This window comes from Tachysurus fulvidraco, chromosome 23, assembly GCF_022655615.1.
Source record: "Tachysurus fulvidraco isolate hzauxx_2018 chromosome 23, HZAU_PFXX_2.0, whole genome shotgun sequence".
Taxonomy (NCBI): Eukaryota; Metazoa; Chordata; class Actinopteri; order Siluriformes; family Bagridae; genus Tachysurus; species Tachysurus fulvidraco.
The window spans coordinates 21,573,836-21,591,335 of NC_062540.1; the positions used below are offsets into that span (position 1 = coordinate 21,573,836).

At 41.1% G+C, this 17,500-nt stretch overlaps 2 protein-coding genes across 5 annotated transcripts in view; one reads left to right on the forward strand and one right to left on the reverse strand.

Annotated features, from left to right (window-relative positions):
- Nucleotides 1-1,075: 1,075 nt before the first annotated feature.
- LOC113650908 (golgin subfamily A member 6-like protein 22) lies at nucleotides 1,076-13,607 on the reverse strand. 4 transcript variants are annotated; one of them, XM_047807013.1, is made up of 13 exons: nucleotides 13,308-13,605; nucleotides 12,171-12,241; nucleotides 10,112-10,698; nucleotides 9,358-9,733; nucleotides 9,070-9,240; nucleotides 8,685-8,855; nucleotides 8,443-8,535; nucleotides 7,439-7,609; nucleotides 7,178-7,258; nucleotides 5,007-5,177; nucleotides 4,765-4,857; nucleotides 1,428-1,517; nucleotides 1,076-1,288 (listed from the first exon to the last, which is right to left on the reverse strand). In XM_047807013.1, the coding sequence occupies exons 1-13, from the start codon at nucleotides 13,474-13,476 to the stop codon at nucleotides 1,196-1,198; spliced, it is 2,337 nt and encodes a 778-aa protein (XP_047662969.1). In that variant the 5' UTR covers nucleotides 13,477-13,605; the 3' UTR covers nucleotides 1,076-1,195. The 4 variants fall into 4 exon arrangements, with proteins under 4 accessions (XP_047662969.1, XP_027015253.2, XP_027015252.2 ...); XM_027159452.2 differs by having other exon boundaries at nucleotides 1,394-1,517; nucleotides 9,358-10,698; nucleotides 13,308-13,606; XM_027159451.2 differs by having other exon boundaries at nucleotides 9,358-10,698.
- A 2,917-nt stretch (nucleotides 13,608-16,524) lies between these two features.
- Nucleotides 16,525-17,500, forward strand: part of LOC113650910 (peroxisome proliferator-activated receptor gamma-like) — a 6,510-nt gene continuing 5,534 nt past the window's right edge. Inside the window, exon 1 of the mRNA XM_027159460.2 lies at nucleotides 16,525-16,789. Within this exon, the coding sequence (XP_027015261.2) occupies nucleotides 16,645-16,789 (145 nt within the window). The 5' untranslated portion in view covers nucleotides 16,525-16,644. The remainder of the gene's footprint in view (nucleotides 16,790-17,500) is intronic.

Here is a 17,500-nt window from a genome sequence, read left to right on the forward strand (position 1 = left end):
AGCAGTCATCCACGGCTTCTGGTCGGAGCGTGTGGTGATGGTCTTGGAGATGGTCACTTCATCAATGCACTTGCCGATGTATCTGGTCACTGATGCCGTGTACTCCTCCAAGTTGATGGAGTCACCATTGTTTGCAGTCTCCCTGAAGATCAGGGAGTCAGTTCACTCAAAGCAGTCCTGAAGAGCAGAGGTGGCTCCTGCTGGCAAGGTTTTCACCTGCTTCAGAACCGGTTTAGAGTCCGAGGAGTGGTCTGTATGCTGGAATTAACATATGAGTTGTGGTCTGAGTAGCCGGGGAGGGGTTGGGGCGCCACACCACGATGGGGGGCAGGAGGGGTGGTGCGGTGCGGTGGCTTAGTGGTGCTCCGCATAGGGAAAGCCGGCCGGCCAGGGTTTGTTTTTAGCCTAGCACGGACACCAGCCTGCTTACCACCCTTCGCCTTTCTCGAGCACCGCTTTCGGCGTCCCCTCTCCTGGTCTCCTGTATCAGGTGATGCAGACGACTGGAGGCCTGGTCTCAGCAGCAAGCCGAGGTCGCGAAGCCTTTCCGACACATCATCAGGCAGGTTGGTTGTTGCACGATTTCTGTATTGTGTTAACATCTGGTGGTTCTATACATGAATACTGCTGTCTCTGGTGTCCACATACAAGTAATAGTCGGGCTAAAAAACATAAACGTAAATAGCACCATATTGTATCCGGAGTGGCCGCTGCTTGCTACTGCCATGCCGCCATCTACCATCTAATATCTGACTGACTGATTATTACAGTAGGTCCTACATGCAAAACTAGCTTCGAGATCATATGCTTGTCTAGGACACTAAGATCCCCTTCTATGTACCCCACCCTGGCCCCAGGTATACACCGAACCAGTGCTGCTAAAGCCCCTAAAGGCCTAGCTAATTTCATTAGCCTTAAGTTAGAGGCTTCTATAACTAGAGCTCTTTCAGGTTTCACTGAGGAGAGCAAGCCTGTTTGACGTGAAGTGGAGAGGAGTGGTGCTCCCGTGGACAAGCCTTAGCATGCTATTGGCTCATTTATATTACATACAGATTTACTTCTTATATACACAGAATTTGTTCTCATTTCTTTCTTTATTAATTTTTATTTCATTCTTTTTCCATCTTTTCCTTCATTCCTTTACATTAAGACCAGCTTGAATTGTTTATTCATATTTTAACCCCTCGTAGACCCGTCACACTGATTCTGAGGAGGATCTGCTTCTGTCCACACTGCTTTCTGTCTCAGTGCTTGTTGTCTCCTTGGTTCCAAGAGATTTGCCAGGTTTCTGTAAGAAGAAAAAATAACACAAGCGTTTACACTTAAACGGACTTATAACTGAGGGGAAAGAACAAAAAGTCTCTAAAATATGAGAAAACAACTAAACACACACAGATGTCCTGTATTGTGTCTCTCAGTGTCTCCACCTGGTTTGTCAGGTCAGATTTCTCCTCCTCCAGCTGAGTGATGTTCTCCACAGCCTTCTGGTGTTTCTCCTCAGCTTCGGACAAAGATACCTAAAAGAACAACGATTAAGATTTAGTGATTATTTACTTCTACACACACATTTAGACACGTTTAAAGGTGAGGTGCACGATGTTTGAAAGCCAATGTTGACATTTCAAATCACCAAAACAAACACGCCCCTAACCCAAATGGGTGTGCCCCACCTGTAATTAACATATAAACATTGTGCCTGTGCCCCACCTGTAATTAACATATAAACATTGTGCCTGTGCCCCACCTGTAATTAACATATAAACATTGTGCCTGTGCCCCACCTGTAATTAACATATAAACATTGTGCCTGTGCCCCACCTGTAATTAACATATAAACATTGTGCCTGTGCCCCACCTGTAATTAACATATAAACATTGTGCCTGTGCCCCACCTGTAATTAACATATAAACATTGTGCCTGTGCCCCACCTGTAATTAACATATAAACATTGTGCCTGTGCTCCACCTGTAATTAACATATAAACATTGTGCCTGTGCCCCACCTGTAATTAACATATAAACATTGTGCCTGTGCTCCACCTGTAATTAACATATAAACATTGTGCCTGTGCTCCACCTGTAATTAACATATAAACATTGTGCCTGTGCCCCACCTGTAATTAACATATAAACATTGTGCCTGTGCTGAACCCTTTAATTAACATATAAACATTGTGCCTGTGCTCCACCTGTAATTAACATATAAACATTGTGCCTGTGCTCCACCTGTAATTAACATATAAACATTGTGCCTGTGCTCCACCTGTAATTAACATATAAACATTGTGCCTGTGCCCCACCTGTAATTAACATATAAACATTGTGCCTGTGCTCCACCTGTAATTAACATATAAACATTGTGCCTGTGCCCCACCTGTAATTAACATATAAACATTGTGCCTGTGCTCCACCTGTAATTAACATATAAACATTGTGCCTGTGCCCCACCTGTAATTAACATATAAACATTGTGCCTGTGCTCCACCTGTAATTAACATATAAACATTGTGCCTGTGCCCCACCTGTAATTAACATATAAACATTGTGCCTGTGCCCCACCTGTAATTAACATATAAACATTGTGCCTGTGCCCCACCTGTAATTAACATATAAACATTGTGCCTGTGCCCCACCTGTAATTAACATATAAACATTGTGCCTGTGCCCCACCTGTAATTAACATATAAACATTGTGCCTGTGCCCCACCTGTAATTAACATATAAACATTGTGCCTGTGCTCCACCTGTAATTAACATATAAACATTGTGCCTGTGCCCCACCTGTAATTAACATATAAACATTGTGCCTGTGCCCCACCTGTAATTAACATATAAACATTGTGCCTGTGCCGACCCTTTAATTAACATATAAACATTGTGCCTGTGCCCCACCTGTAATTAACATATAAACATTGTGCCTGTGCTCCACCTGTAATTAACATATAAACATTGTGCCTGTGCCCCACCTGTAATTAACATATAAACATTGTGCCTGTGCCCCACCTGTAATTAACATATAAACATTGTGCCTGTGCCCCACCTGTAATTAACATATAAACATTGTGCCTGTGCCCCACCTGTAATTAACATATAAACATTGTGCCTGTGCCCCACCTGTAATTAACATATAAACATTGTGCCTGTGCCCCACCTGTAATTAACATATAAACATTGTGCCTGTGCCCCACCTGTAATTAACATATAAACATTGTGCCTGTGCTCCACCTGTAATTAACATATAAACATTGTGCCTGTGCCCCACCTGTAATTAACATATAAACATTGTGCCTGTGCTCCACCTGTAATTAACATATAAACATTGTGCCTGTGCCCCACCTGTAATTAACATATAAACATTGTGCCTGTGCTCCACCTGTAATTAACATATAAACATTGTGCCTGTGCTCCACCTGTAATTAACATATAAACATTGTGCCTGTGCCCCACCTGTAATTAACATATAAACATTGTGCCTGTGCTGAACCCTTTAATTAACATATAAACATTGTGCCTGTGCCCCACCTGTAATTAACATATAAACATTGTGCCTGTGCCGAACCCTTTAATTAACATATAAACATTGTGCCTGTGCTCCACCTGTAATTAACATATAAACAATGTGCCTGTGCCCCACATGTAATTAACATATAAACATTGTGCCTGTGCTCCACCTGTAATTAACATATAAACATTGTGCCTGTCCCGACCCTTTAATTAACATATAAACATTGTGCCTGTGCTCCACCTGTAATTAACATATAAACATTGTGCCTGTGCTCCACCTGTAATTAACATATAAACATTGTGCCTGTCCCGACCCTTTAATTAACATATAAACATTGTGCCTGTGCTCCACCTGTAATTAACATATAAACATTGTGCCTGTGCTCCACCTGTAATTAACATATAAACATTGTGCCTGTGCCCCACCTGTATTTAACATATAAACATTGTGCCTGTGCTCCACCTGTAATTAACATATAAACATTGTGCCTGTGCCCCACCTGTAATTAACATATAAACATTGTGCCTGTGCCAAACCTGTAATTAACATATAAACATTGTGCCTGTGCCCCACCTGTAATTAACATATAAACATTGTGCCTGTGCCCCACCTGTAATTAACATATAAACATTGTGCCTGTGCCCCACCTGTAATTAACATATAAACATTGTGCCTGTGCCGACCCTTTAATTAACATATAAACATTGTGCCTGTGCCGACCCTTTAATTAACATATAAACATTGTGCCTGTGCCGACCCTTTAATTAACATATAAACATTGTGCCTGTGCTCCACCTGTAATTAACATAATGGCCTGTCTGTAACACAGTCACCTGATCAATACACATCCTTCCCTTCTGTCTTGTCCATTGTAAGTTCTCTACTAGGAGGTCCTAACTGTATCTGTCTATTATTTGAAGGACATCTGTTACCAGGTATAAAGTCTGATCACACAGACAGTAGCTTTGGGTTAAGTTGCAGAAGACTGCTGTGCTACACCAACATCATCAATAAACACTTTTCCCCTGAACTCAGTCCTGCTTACTTTTCTTTTACATAATAGACGCATTCTAGTATGTTGGCGAGCCACCCAACGACTGTGCAGCCAAACTCAAGGAAAATCTAACAACACACACACACACACACACACACACACACACACACACACGCACACACACACACACACATACACACACATACACACACACACAAACACACCTCACATTATCAGTCATAGCTTCATGAAAAATTTGGCTTACCTTCAGTAACTCCTCCTTGTGCATCAGAGCTATCTTTAACTCATCGTTCTCGACCTGGAGGATTCTGTAAGCCTGTCTCTCTGTCTCACGTCTCTTAAACACACAGATGGTAGTAAAGAGATTTAAACTTCACTCCTTCATGTTGACATGTGCACTGGGCCACAGCATGGACATGAAATCTCCTCATACAGTCCACCTTTAATAAAAGGAGCTGCACGATGAAAGGCTTTCTTCTAACTTACATTTATTAGTTTGTCCCGATGCAGGTGAGCCTCATAGAGCTTGTAGCCCAAGTGTGTTACCGTGTCTCTCATCGTCTTCACCTGGTTTCTCAGGTTAGAGTTCTCCTTCTCCAGCTGGCTGATGTTCTCTACAGTCTTCTGGTGTCTCTCCTCAGCTTGAGCCAAAGATACCTTAAAGAACATCCATGAAAAAGGTTTAGCTTATGAACTTCTACACACACATTCAGACACATTTACATACTGATGCGTTACTCATGAGAAAAGTCTAAAGTATAAAATAAACACACACACACATAGACAAACAATAACACACACATACGCATAAAAACACACAAAAACACATACACACACATAAACACACACACACACATAGACAAACAATAACACACACACATAGACAAACAATAACACACACACAGACACACCTAGACAAACAATAACACACACAAACACACACACATAGAAAAACAATAACACACACATTGTCAGACACACACCAGTGTGTGCATACACACACACAGACACACAAGCACACACAAACACACACAGATAGACAAACAATAACACACACATAGACAAACAATAACACACACACTCACATAGACAAACAATAACACACACATAGTCAGACACACACCAGTGTGTGCATACACACACACAGACACACAAGCACACACAAGCACACACACACATAGACAAACAATAACACACACACTCACATAGACAAACAATAACACACACATAGTCAGACACACACCAGTGTGTGCATACACACACACAGACACACAAGCACACACAAACACACACACACATAGACAAACAATAACACACACACTCACATAGACAAACAATAACACACACACACACATAGACAAACAATAACACACACATAGACAAACAATAACACACACACAGACACACCTAGACAAACAATAACACACACAAACACACACACATAGAAAAACAATAACACACACATTGTCAGACACACACCAGTGTGTGCATACACACACAGACACACAAGCACACACAAACACACACAGATAGACAAACAATAACACACATAGACAAACAATAACACACACACTCACATAGACAAACAATAACACACACATAGTCAGACACACACCAGTGTGTGCATACACACACACAGACACACAAGCACACACAAGCACACACACACATAGACAAACAATAACACACACACTCACATAGACAAACAATAACACACACATAGTCAGACACACACCAGTGTGTGCATACACACACACAGACACACAAGCACACACAAGCACACACACACATAGACAAACAATAACACACACACTCACATAGACAAACAATAACACACACACACACATAGACAAACAATAACACACACATAGACAAACAATAACACACACACAGACACACCTAGACAAACAATAACACACACAAACACACACACATAGAAAAACAATAACACACACATTGTCAGACACACACCAGTGTGTGCATACACACACAGACACACAAGCACACACAAACACACACAGATAGACAAACAATAACACACATAGACAAACAATAACACACACACTCACATAGACAAACAATAACACACACATAGTCAGACACACACCAGTGTGTGCATACACACACACAGACACACAAGCACACACAAGCACACACACACATAGACAAACAATAACACACACACTCACATAGACAAACAATAACACACACATAGTCAGACACACACCAGTGTGTGCATACACACACACAGACACACAAGCACACACAAGCACACACACACATAGACAAACAATAACACACACACTCACATAGACAAACAATAACACACACACACACATAGACAAACAATAACACACAGACACACAAGCACACACAGATAGAAAAACAATAACACACACATAGACAAACAATAACACACACATAGTCAGACACACACCAGTGTGTGCATACACACACACAGACACACAAGCACACACAAGCACACACACACATAGACAAACAATAACACACACACTCACATAGACAAACAATAACACACACACACACATAGACAAACAATAACACACACACATAGACAAACAATAACACACACACACACATAGACAGACAATAACACACACAGAGCTCCCAACAGCAGATGAAATGAAAATTTTCACCTTCAGTAGCTCCTCCTTGTGCATCAGAGTCGTCTTTAACTCACGGTTCTCTATCAGGAGGATTCTGTGAGCCTGACGCTCCTTAAACACACACACACACACACACACACACACACACACACACACACACACACACACACACACACGGTAGTAAAGAGATTTAAACTTCAGCCCTTAATGTTCACATGTGCATTGGGTCACCACTGTTCATTAAACCTAATACGATGTTTATTTTGGTTAAACGAGCCTCTTCGCACTTACACTTTTTATCTCATCACACTGCTCCTGAGCCTCATAGAACATGTCCTCCATGTCCTGTATTGTGTCTCTCAGTGTCTCCACCTGGTTTGTCAGGTCAGATTTCTCTTCCTCCAGCTGAGTGATGTTCTCCACAGCCTTCTGGTGTTTCTCCTCAGCTTCAGACAAAGATACCTAAAAGAAGAACGATTAAGATTTAGTGATTATTTACTTCTACACACACATTTAGACACTGACTCATTCCTCGTGATGTCAGGACTCAGCAGCCCGGACGTTTGGCCATGTGCGTTTGTTTATGTTCCGTGTCACGCCTCTGCCCCGCCTTTGTTTACTCCTCCCCGTCTCTACACACCAGTTCCCTATTGTTAATTGTTATGTCCATGTAACCGTGCCTTGTTGCCGATGGCAGCACGGAAACAACGTTAGTGTCCCCTCGTCCTTTGTCCTGTTTAGTTTTTGTAATCGTTCCTGTTTTATGTATTATTATTATTTATTAAATCCTATTTACTTGATGATGTCCTGCATATGGGTCTGTTTCCTCCTCACGGCTGTGACACATGACAATAGTCTAAAATGTATTGAGGGACAAAGAACAATATGTCTCTAAAATATAAGGAAACAATTACACACACACACACACACACACACACATATACACACACACACACATACACACACACACACACACACACATACACACACACACACACACACACATACACACACACATACACACACACACACACACACATATATACACACACACACACACACACACACATACACACATACACATACACACACACACACACACACACACACACATACACACACACACACACACACACACACACACACACACACACACACATGCACATACACACACATACACATACACACACGCACACACACACACGCACACACACACACATACACACACATACACACACACACACACACAAACACCTCACATTATCAGTCATAGCTTCATGAAAAATTTGGCTTACCTTCAGTAACTCCTCCTTGTGCATCAGAGCTATCTTTAACTCATCGTTCTCGACCTGGAGGATTCTGTAAGCCTGTCTCTCTGTCTCACGTCTCTTAAACACACAGATGGTAGTAAAGAGATTTAAACTTCACTCCTTCATGTTGACATGTGCACTGGGCCACAGCATGGACATGAAATCTCCTCATACAGTCCACCTTTAATAAAAGGAGCTGCACGATGAAAGGCTTTCTTCTAACTTACATTTATTAGTTTGTCCCGATGCAGGTGAGCCTCATAGAGCTTGTAGCCCAAGTGTGTTACCGTGTCTCTCATCGTCTTCACCTGGTTTCTCAGGTTAGAGTTCTCCTTCTCCAGCTGGCTGATGTTCTCTACAGTCTTCTGGTGTCTCTCCTCAGCTTGAGCCAAAGATACCTTAAAGAACATCCATGAAAAAGGTTTAGCTTATGAACTTCTACACACACATTCAGACACATTTACATACTGATGCGTTACTCATGAGAAAAGTCTAAAGTGTAAAATAAACACACACACACACACACACACACACACACACACACCAGTGTGTGCATACACACACACAGACACACAGCTTGATGAAAGACTGAAAAGATTTCTTCTCACTTACATTCTCTCTCTTTCTCCACTGCAAACAGGTAGCCGAGATCTTTTTCTCTGAGTCCTCCACCATGTGGGTCAGTGTCTCCACCTGGTGTTCTAGGTGAGTCTTCTCCTCCATCAACTCAGTGATGGTCTTCATGACCTTCTGGTGTATCTCCTCAGCATCAGGCAGTGAAAACTGAAGTGAACATTAATACTGACTTTTAGTTCTACACAAATTCAGACACTTTTAATTACTGACTCATTAATCAACAGTTTAAAACATACTGGGGGGGGGGGGCAATGAATAACTCACCTTTCTCATGTCACAGTCACTGAGGAGTTCCTCCAGCTCTTTCGCTCTGTCCTCCAACTCTCTCTTTCTGTCATCCAGCTCTATTGCTGTGTCCTCCTGGTCTCCCGCCCTGTCCTCCAGTTCTCTCGCTCTGTCCTCCAGCTCTTTCGCTCTGTCCTCCAACTCTCTCTTTCTGTCATCCAGCTCTATTGCTGTGTCCTCCTGGTCTCCCGCCCTGTCCTCCAGTTCTCTCGCTCTGTCCTCCAGTTCTCTCGCTCTGTCCTCCAGCTCTATTGCTGTGTCCTCCTGGTCTCCCGCCCTGTTCTCCAGTTCTCTCGCTCTGTCCTCCAGTTCTCTCGCTCTGTCCTCCAGCTCTCTCTCTCTGTCCTCCAGCTCTATTGTTGTGTCCTCCTGGTCTCCCGCTCTGTACTCTATCTCTCTCACTCTGTCTTCCAGCTGTCTCGCTCTGTACTCCAGCTCATTTACTCTGTACTCCAGTTCTATTGTTGTGTACACCAGCTCTCTCACGCTGTCCTCCAGCTCTATTGCTGTGTCCTCCTGGTCTCTCGCTCTGTCCTCCAGTTCTCTCGCTCTGTCCTCCAGTTCTCTCTCTCTGTCCTCCAGCTCTCTTTCTCTGTCCTCCAGCTCTATCTCTCTCTCCTCCAGCTCTATCTCTCTGTCCTCCAGCTCTCTCTCTCTCTCCTCCAGCTCTATCTCTCTGTCCTCCAGCTTTCTCACTCTGTTTTCCTGCTCCCTCAATCTGTCCTTCAGCTCACTCTCTCTGTCCTCCAGCTCTATTGCTGTGTCCTCCTGGTCTCCCGCTCTGTCCTCCAGTTCTCTCACTCTGTCTTCCAGCTGTCTCGCTCTGTCCTCCAGCTCTATTGCTATGTCCTCCTGGTCTCTCGCTCTGTCCTCCAGCTCTCTCACTCTGTCTTCCAGCTGTCTCGCACTGTACTCCAGCTCATTTACTCTGTCCTCCAGTTCTATTGTTGTGTACACCAGCTCTCTCACGCTGTCCTCCAGCTCACTTGCTCTGTCCTCCTTGTCTCTCGCTTTGTCCTCCAGCTCTATTGCTGTGTCCTCCAGCTCTATCTCTCTGTCCTCCAGCTCTCTCACTCTGTTTTCCTGCTCCCTCAATCTGTCCTTCAGCTCTCTCTCTCTGTCCTCCAGCTCTATGGCTGTGTCCTCCTGGTCTCCCGCTCTGTCCACCAGCCCTCTCACGTTGTCCACTAGCTCTCTTGCTCTGTCCTCCTGCTCTCTCACTCGGTTCTCCATCTCTGTCCCTATGTCGTTCTGCTCTCTCGTCCTGTCCTCCAGCTGATGATTGGACGCCAAAAGCTTCTGAATTTTCATCTCAGCCTCCTGAAATTCGCCGTCCAAATATTGTTAGCTTGAGGTGTTTATGGCACTCCTGAGCTCTAGCACTCAGTACAAACATCATGTTGCAGCTCTCAGAACTAACTAAAGGCCCATAAAGTCTACAACACAACACATGACACAAAATCCTGGTGTTCCTCAGAATTCAGATGACATTTTAATGCACTGTTTGTCCTGAAATAAATGAACATCAAGTCAGGATTGTTGTCCTGAGCCTAGAACTGGAATACAAACTTCCTCCTCCATAAGTGACAAACTCTCTCACTGATATTTAAAATATTCATATAATGAAAAAGTTTTTTATTTTTATTTTTTCAAAAATAAATGAGAGATTTTATCAAAATGTGCTATGAGATCATTAGGATCAGAAAAATAAGAGGGACGATGTAATGGCAAATTATTAAGTCTGATATTAAGAAAATATTTGATTTTTCAATGTTGCTGGAACATTTACACTTATTTTCTAATTATTTAGAAAAAACTAAAAGTGTTCAGAAAACATTTTGTAGGATTGCCTAAAATAAGTTCATTAAAATATGCAATAACTCTCTCTGTATGTGGTGCAGAATAATAATGAATAACGGCTGCTGTGGCTGCAACTCCGGCCGCTAACAGCAGGTGGCGCAGTGAAAGATCCGCTACAGTCTCCGCAAACAGACTTATAAACTTCTCCATTTATTTATTCTCTTCTTGTTCAGAGAAACTTTAGTAAAACACTTCACTAGCATAAAGTGCAGTAGATCTCTGAAAGCTTCGCGTTCTGTTCTACTGTTAATGTTAAATCTGTTCTACTGATATTCTTCTGTGACGTCATATTACGAATGACACCAGTGGAATACTAATAAAACACGTGGTCACGTGACCAGTGGGATATTAATTAAACACGTGGTCACGTGACCAGTGGAAGACTAATAAAACACGTGGTCACGTGACCAGTGGAAGACTAATAAAACACGTGGTCACGTGACCAGTGGAAGACTAATAAAACACGTGGTCGTCACGTGACAGTCGATACATATACACAAACTCTCTCACTCAGATATTTAAAATATTCCTATAATGAAAAAGTAGATTTTTTTTTAGAAAAATAAATGAGAGATTTTATCAAAATGTGCTGTAATGAGTTCATTAGAATCAGAACATTAACTGTTTCAAGAGGATGTAATGACAAATTATTAACTCCGATATTACATCCCCCTTTTTCAATGTTGCTGGAACATTTACACGTATTTTCTAATTATTTAGAAAAACATTTTATAGGATTGGCTAAAATAAGTTCATTAAAATATGCAATAACTCTGTATGTGGTGCAGATTCACTGTAAATAGACCAGAATGTGTGATTAGTGTAAAGACACTAAAGTGTGAATGGTGTAAATGTGAAGCTGCAGTTCTGCTGTTAGTAAGAGACTGTAAATGTTCACTATAGAGTTAAAGATATGAACAGAACAAACTTACCGTCATCTGACCCTGAACAACCCCTGTGGGTCGGACCAGAGCCGGTTCCGTGGTCCGATCATACGCTGGGTCTAAAAATAAATAAACACAAAATCCCACATCATCGTCTATGATTAGTGTTTAATTATTAACAATATTTCCCACTTGTGATATTGGTCAAACACTACAGGACAATTATTACACTTTTAACCATCCTCCTGAATAAAAAGACTTTAGTGATGTTCAGTATGTACATGTCATGTATTCAGTATGTACATGTCATGTATTCAGTATGTACATGTATTCAGTATGTACATGTATTCAGTATGTACATGTCATGTATTCAGTATGTACATGTCATGTATTCAGTATGTAAATGTCATGTATCCAGTATGTACATGTCATGTATTCAGTATGTACATGTCATGTATTCAGTATGTACATGTCATGTATTCAGTATGTACATGTATTCAGTATGTACATGTATTCAGTATGTACATGTCATGTATTCAGTATGTACATGTCATGTATTCAGTATGTAAATGTCATGTATCCAGTATGTACATGTCATGTATTCAGTATGTACATGTCATGTATTCAGTATGTACATGTCATGTATTCAGTATGTACATGTATTCAGTATGTACATGTCATGTATTCAGTATGTACATGTCATGTATTCAGTATGTACCTGTCATGTGTTCAGTATGTATTCAGTATGTAAATGTATTCAGTATGTACATGTCATGTATTCAGTATGCACATGTCATGTATGCAGTATGTACATGTCATGTATTCAGTATGTAAATGTCATGTATCCAGTATGTACATGTCATGTATTCAGTATGTACATGTATTCAGTATGTACGTCATGTATTCAGTATGTACATGTCATGTATTCAGTATGTAAATGTATTCTGTATGTACATGTATTCTGTATGTACATGTCATGTATTCAGTATGTACATGTCATGTATTCTGTATGTACATGTCATGTATTCAGTATGTACATGTCATGTATTCAGTAAACCCTCCCTGTACATTAACAGTGACGTCTCTCATCACTTCATCTTTCAAGAACTGAACAAATCTTCAACATCAGTGTTTTTAGGGGAAAAGTAACTGCATTTTTACACCAGGACTGAGAAATAGTTGTACCTTCGAGGACGGTTTTGTCCTCGGCGTCTGCTGCCGTTTTCTCTCCATCGTCCCGATTAAAATAATAATGAATAACGGCTGCTGTGGCTGCAACTCCGGCCGCTAACAGCAGGTGGCGCAGTGAAAGATCCGCTACAGTCTCCGCAAACAGACTTATAAACTTCTCCATTTATTTATTCTCTTCTTGTTCAGAGAAACTTTAGTAAAACACTTCACTAGCATAAAGTGCAGTAGATCTCTGAAAGCTTCGCGTTCTGTTCTACTGTTAATGTTAAATCTGTTCTACTGATATTCTTCTGTGACGTCATATTACGAATGACACCTGTGGAATACTAATAAAACACGTGGTCACGTGACCAGTGGGATACTAATAAAACACGTGGTGAAATCATATTATATGATTTATTTATCATATCATAAAGAAATGAATGAAGCAGATCTTTCAGTGTTCAGTGTTTAACTGCTATAAACATGATTTATGTCATTTTTATTTTACATAAATATGTTATTTATTTTGTTTAGTGAGTAATGAGTGTTGAATGATTTTCTTTTGTTAACATTGGGAACGAAATAATTATTTATGAATTAATTAATAATAACTTATCATTTTGTCAAGAACACGTGCAGCTGAAAGTTTTTATTTGTTTGTTTGTTTGTTTGTTTGTTTGTTTGGTCACGTTGTATTCGGTAAGATTTTAAGTGGAATTCTTCCCTGTTGGTTTGTGTGTTTATTTTTGTGTTTGTACATAAAGGTGTTATAACGCTGTACATTGTCGTGTATGTGAACAGTTGGACATTAAACGTGATGACAAAGAAATTATTTATTTATTATATTTATTTTAAACTGATTTAAATACTTTATTTAATGTTCCATTTCCTTTATTATATTATTTATTGGGGTGTTGCTAGTGTTGGAAGGGATGAAGTTCTCTGCCCCCTGAGACCAGGACTATCCAATGGCCGGACAGTAGCAACAGCGCCACCTGCTGACCGGAACAGGTCTCTGTTCTGTTTATCAGCTCAACACGTAAGATTTAAAACTGCAGAATAAATGAGGTAAATGTGGACACAGGGGTTCCTTGTACTTTTATTTCTACTGTAAAATGTTGTCAGTCTTCATTAGGCCAGGGACATTTGACATTAGACATTAAGTCCCCGAAGTGCCACCCTAACAACCCCGGTGTGTTATATACAGCATGTATGTTTTTAGTATGAGTGTGCGCCCTCTACAGGTGGAAAGGTGAAGAGCTCCAGAGCAAAGTTTTAGTGCTGTGTCCAGAAACTGCAGAGGTACTGTGGGTACTAAAGGACCTTTATTCCTACAGGTTCTGTGAAGACACAAGCCAGTTGTTTCAGACTATGTTCCCAGACAGATAGCAGCCAGATTTACATGCAGCAAACACAAGTGCTCATATTTATGTACTTCTGTAATGGCTCCTTATTTTAAGAAACTGACTTTGGCAGATGTATCGTAGCAAAGCGACTGTGTTATGTTATGTAAAGACTGAATCACTATTTACAATCTAAACAGTTAGACATACATGTCAGGTTATGGACCAAGTTGGAGGTGAAGATTAAATACATGGGCTCAGTGTTCATGGGCCACTCGTCAGCTCAAGACATCGCTTAGAAAAAGCCGGAACTTGCTTTCAGAGATCAGAACCAAGAATCTTATCCTTATTGGCCACATGTCAAAAACTACATCAAGCTTTACAGAAAATAAACATAGAACAAAAGGTTAATATAAAGAATAATATAAAGATTCTTATTATTATCATTAATAATAATAATAATAATAATAATAATAATAATAATAATAATAATAATTCCAGATTAATATCAGATTTATATTTAAATGTGTTTGTATTTATCCCCAATGAGCAAGTCTGAGGTGACTCGGGTGATTGTGGGGTGGAAAAACTTTTTTTCTTTGCTGTAAAAAGTATAATAACCTCTGTTGGACCTTTTTGAGGATGGAGTTTTTGTTGGACTCTCACATCAGGTCTTAGGGAAAACTTAGGAAACATGGTGACTGCATATTGGCAGGAGGTGGAGCGGCTGGTGCTATGGTGCAGACTCAGCACCATCTTGGAAGAGTCCAATAAACAGAGTGTCATCTGCAATCTTCAGGAGTTTAACAGCTGAGTCCTTGGAGGTGCAGTCATTAGTATAGAGGGAGAAGAGCAGTGGGGGGAGAGGACCCATACCTGGGGGACACCAGTGCTGACTGACTGTATACGGGAGGGAACTCTGCCCAGCCTCGCCTGCTGTTTCCTACCTGTCAGAAAGCTGGTGATCCACTCACAGATGTCAGGGGGTACATACAGTAAGCTGTAGGAGTTTGGAGGAGAGAATTTCGAAGATTGTTTTAAGCATGTAGTGCAAACCCATGTTGACTGCATCAACCACTGACCACTGCTCAGTAGGTGGAGTGTTTGAAACAGGAGGGGATTCACACAGCTCAAGTGACATGTGTGAAGATTGGAGCCAGATGCTTTAATACAGGAAAGGCGATGCTGTCTGAGACAGGCGCACAAACTGTGAATGAGACTTTAGTGTTGGGGAAGTTGTTATGGAGGTGTGTTGGGGCAGTCAGTGGACTGAGGTGGGTGAGAGGTGTGAAGATGTTTTTATTCTCAGCTAAAAACCATCAGTAAGCTCCTGGGTTTTACAGGGCCTTGTCCTAATTCAGTAGGCATTCACTTTGGCCTGGAGAAGTGGTTTTTATTCTGGCTCCGAACGATGGATCGTTGTTATACGTGCAGAAGGTAAACTGGTGTAAAATGTCAGTCAGTTCATCCAGCTGCAGCTTCAGTAACACTCCAATCAGTGCAGTCAGAATGGTCTTGTAGTTCCGGCTTTGGCTCTTTGGTCCATCTCTTCACTTGTTTGACTACAGGATTAGTCTCGGGGCCTTTCATTGTTCCTGTTAGATCCATTATTTGATCTGATATATTTTCTCCAAAGGAACTCAAAGTCACACACAAATCCAAGACATTTTGCAGTTGAACACTGAAGAACTGGAGTTTCTTTTTTTCCTGTATACCAACTCAACATTTAAGATGATTAAAAAGAATCTTTAATTTTGTTGTTTGTTTTGTGTTCATGAAAGCAGGACGTGTTTTACAGCCATGAACCTGAACCTGAACCTCTCTGAAGGTTAATGTGTAAATATTTCAGACCTTTGAGATCATCAAATTTCACTCTGACCATTAAAACTCAGATAAGTGTGAATCATTCACCCCTGTCTGGTTCCTGACTGTCCCCTCAGATTAGACTAATATACAGAGAGAAGTCCGATTCTTGAGACCTGAGTTTTGGACTATTTCAGGTAGGAATGGACGAAACGAGGATGAACTCTTTCGATGTGACGTTTCCAACAAAACCTGCCTTCGCTCCGAGTACATCCAGTGACGATTCGAGCTCCAGATACAAACTCGGCATGGATGCAAACACACCGGGTCTCGGCGGTGAGAAGGAAAGTACGTCAGAGTGTCATTCGGTTACACTGATGTAGTGAGAGTCTTCATTTCATTACAAATGCTGCTGAGTTCTGGACTCTGATTGGTGTTTTGGTGTTGATTAATTCTCTCTAACAGCAGCTCCGACTATTAATGCACAGTTTATATTAATGCACTGACTCTGATACCTTATGGTTACTATAGTAACAGATCAGATTTAAAAATCATTGATATGGTGAATGTATACCTACTTATTCAGCTAGCACTTCAGCTAGCACTTCAGCTAGCACTTCTTTCCTATCTTTTGCATTTAAAAATAAAAAATAAAATAAAAAACTCATGGTATCTTAAGTCTGTAACCCAGTGAGCAGCATTAATGTATTCAGTGTTAGAGATTTAAGCACTTATGTACGTCGCTCTGGATAAGGGGTCTGTCACATGCTGTACATGTAAATGTGTGTGTGTGTGTCTGTCACAGGCTGTAAATGTAAATGTGTGTGTGTGTGTGTGTGTGTGTGTCACATGCTGTACATGTAAATGTGTGTGTGTGTCTGTCACAGGCTGTAAATGTAAATGTGTGTGTGTGTGTGTGTGTGTGTGTGTGTGTGTCACATGCTGTACATGTAAATGTGTGTGTGTGTGTCTGTCACAGGCTGTAAATGTAAATGTGTGTGTGTGTGTGTGTGTGTGTGTGTCACATGCTGTAAATGTAAATGTGTGTGTGTGTGTGTG

What these genes read in the sequence shown, in the direction of transcription:
- LOC113650908 (XM_027159451.2), bottom strand. Translation starts at nt 13,476, where the DNA reads ATGGAGAAGTTTATAAGTCTGTTTGCGGAGACTGTAGCGGATCTTTCA. An exon ending in GTGACTGTGACATGAGAAAG is followed by an intron (nt 9,241 to 9,357) that starts GTGAGTTATTCA and finishes TGTTCACTTCAG; the next exon opens with TTTTCACTGCCTGATGCTGA. An exon ending in ACAAGGAGGAGCTACTGAAG is followed by an intron (nt 5,178 to 7,177) that starts GTGAAAATTTTC and finishes ATGTTCTTTAAG; the next exon opens with GTATCTTTGGCTCAAGCTGA.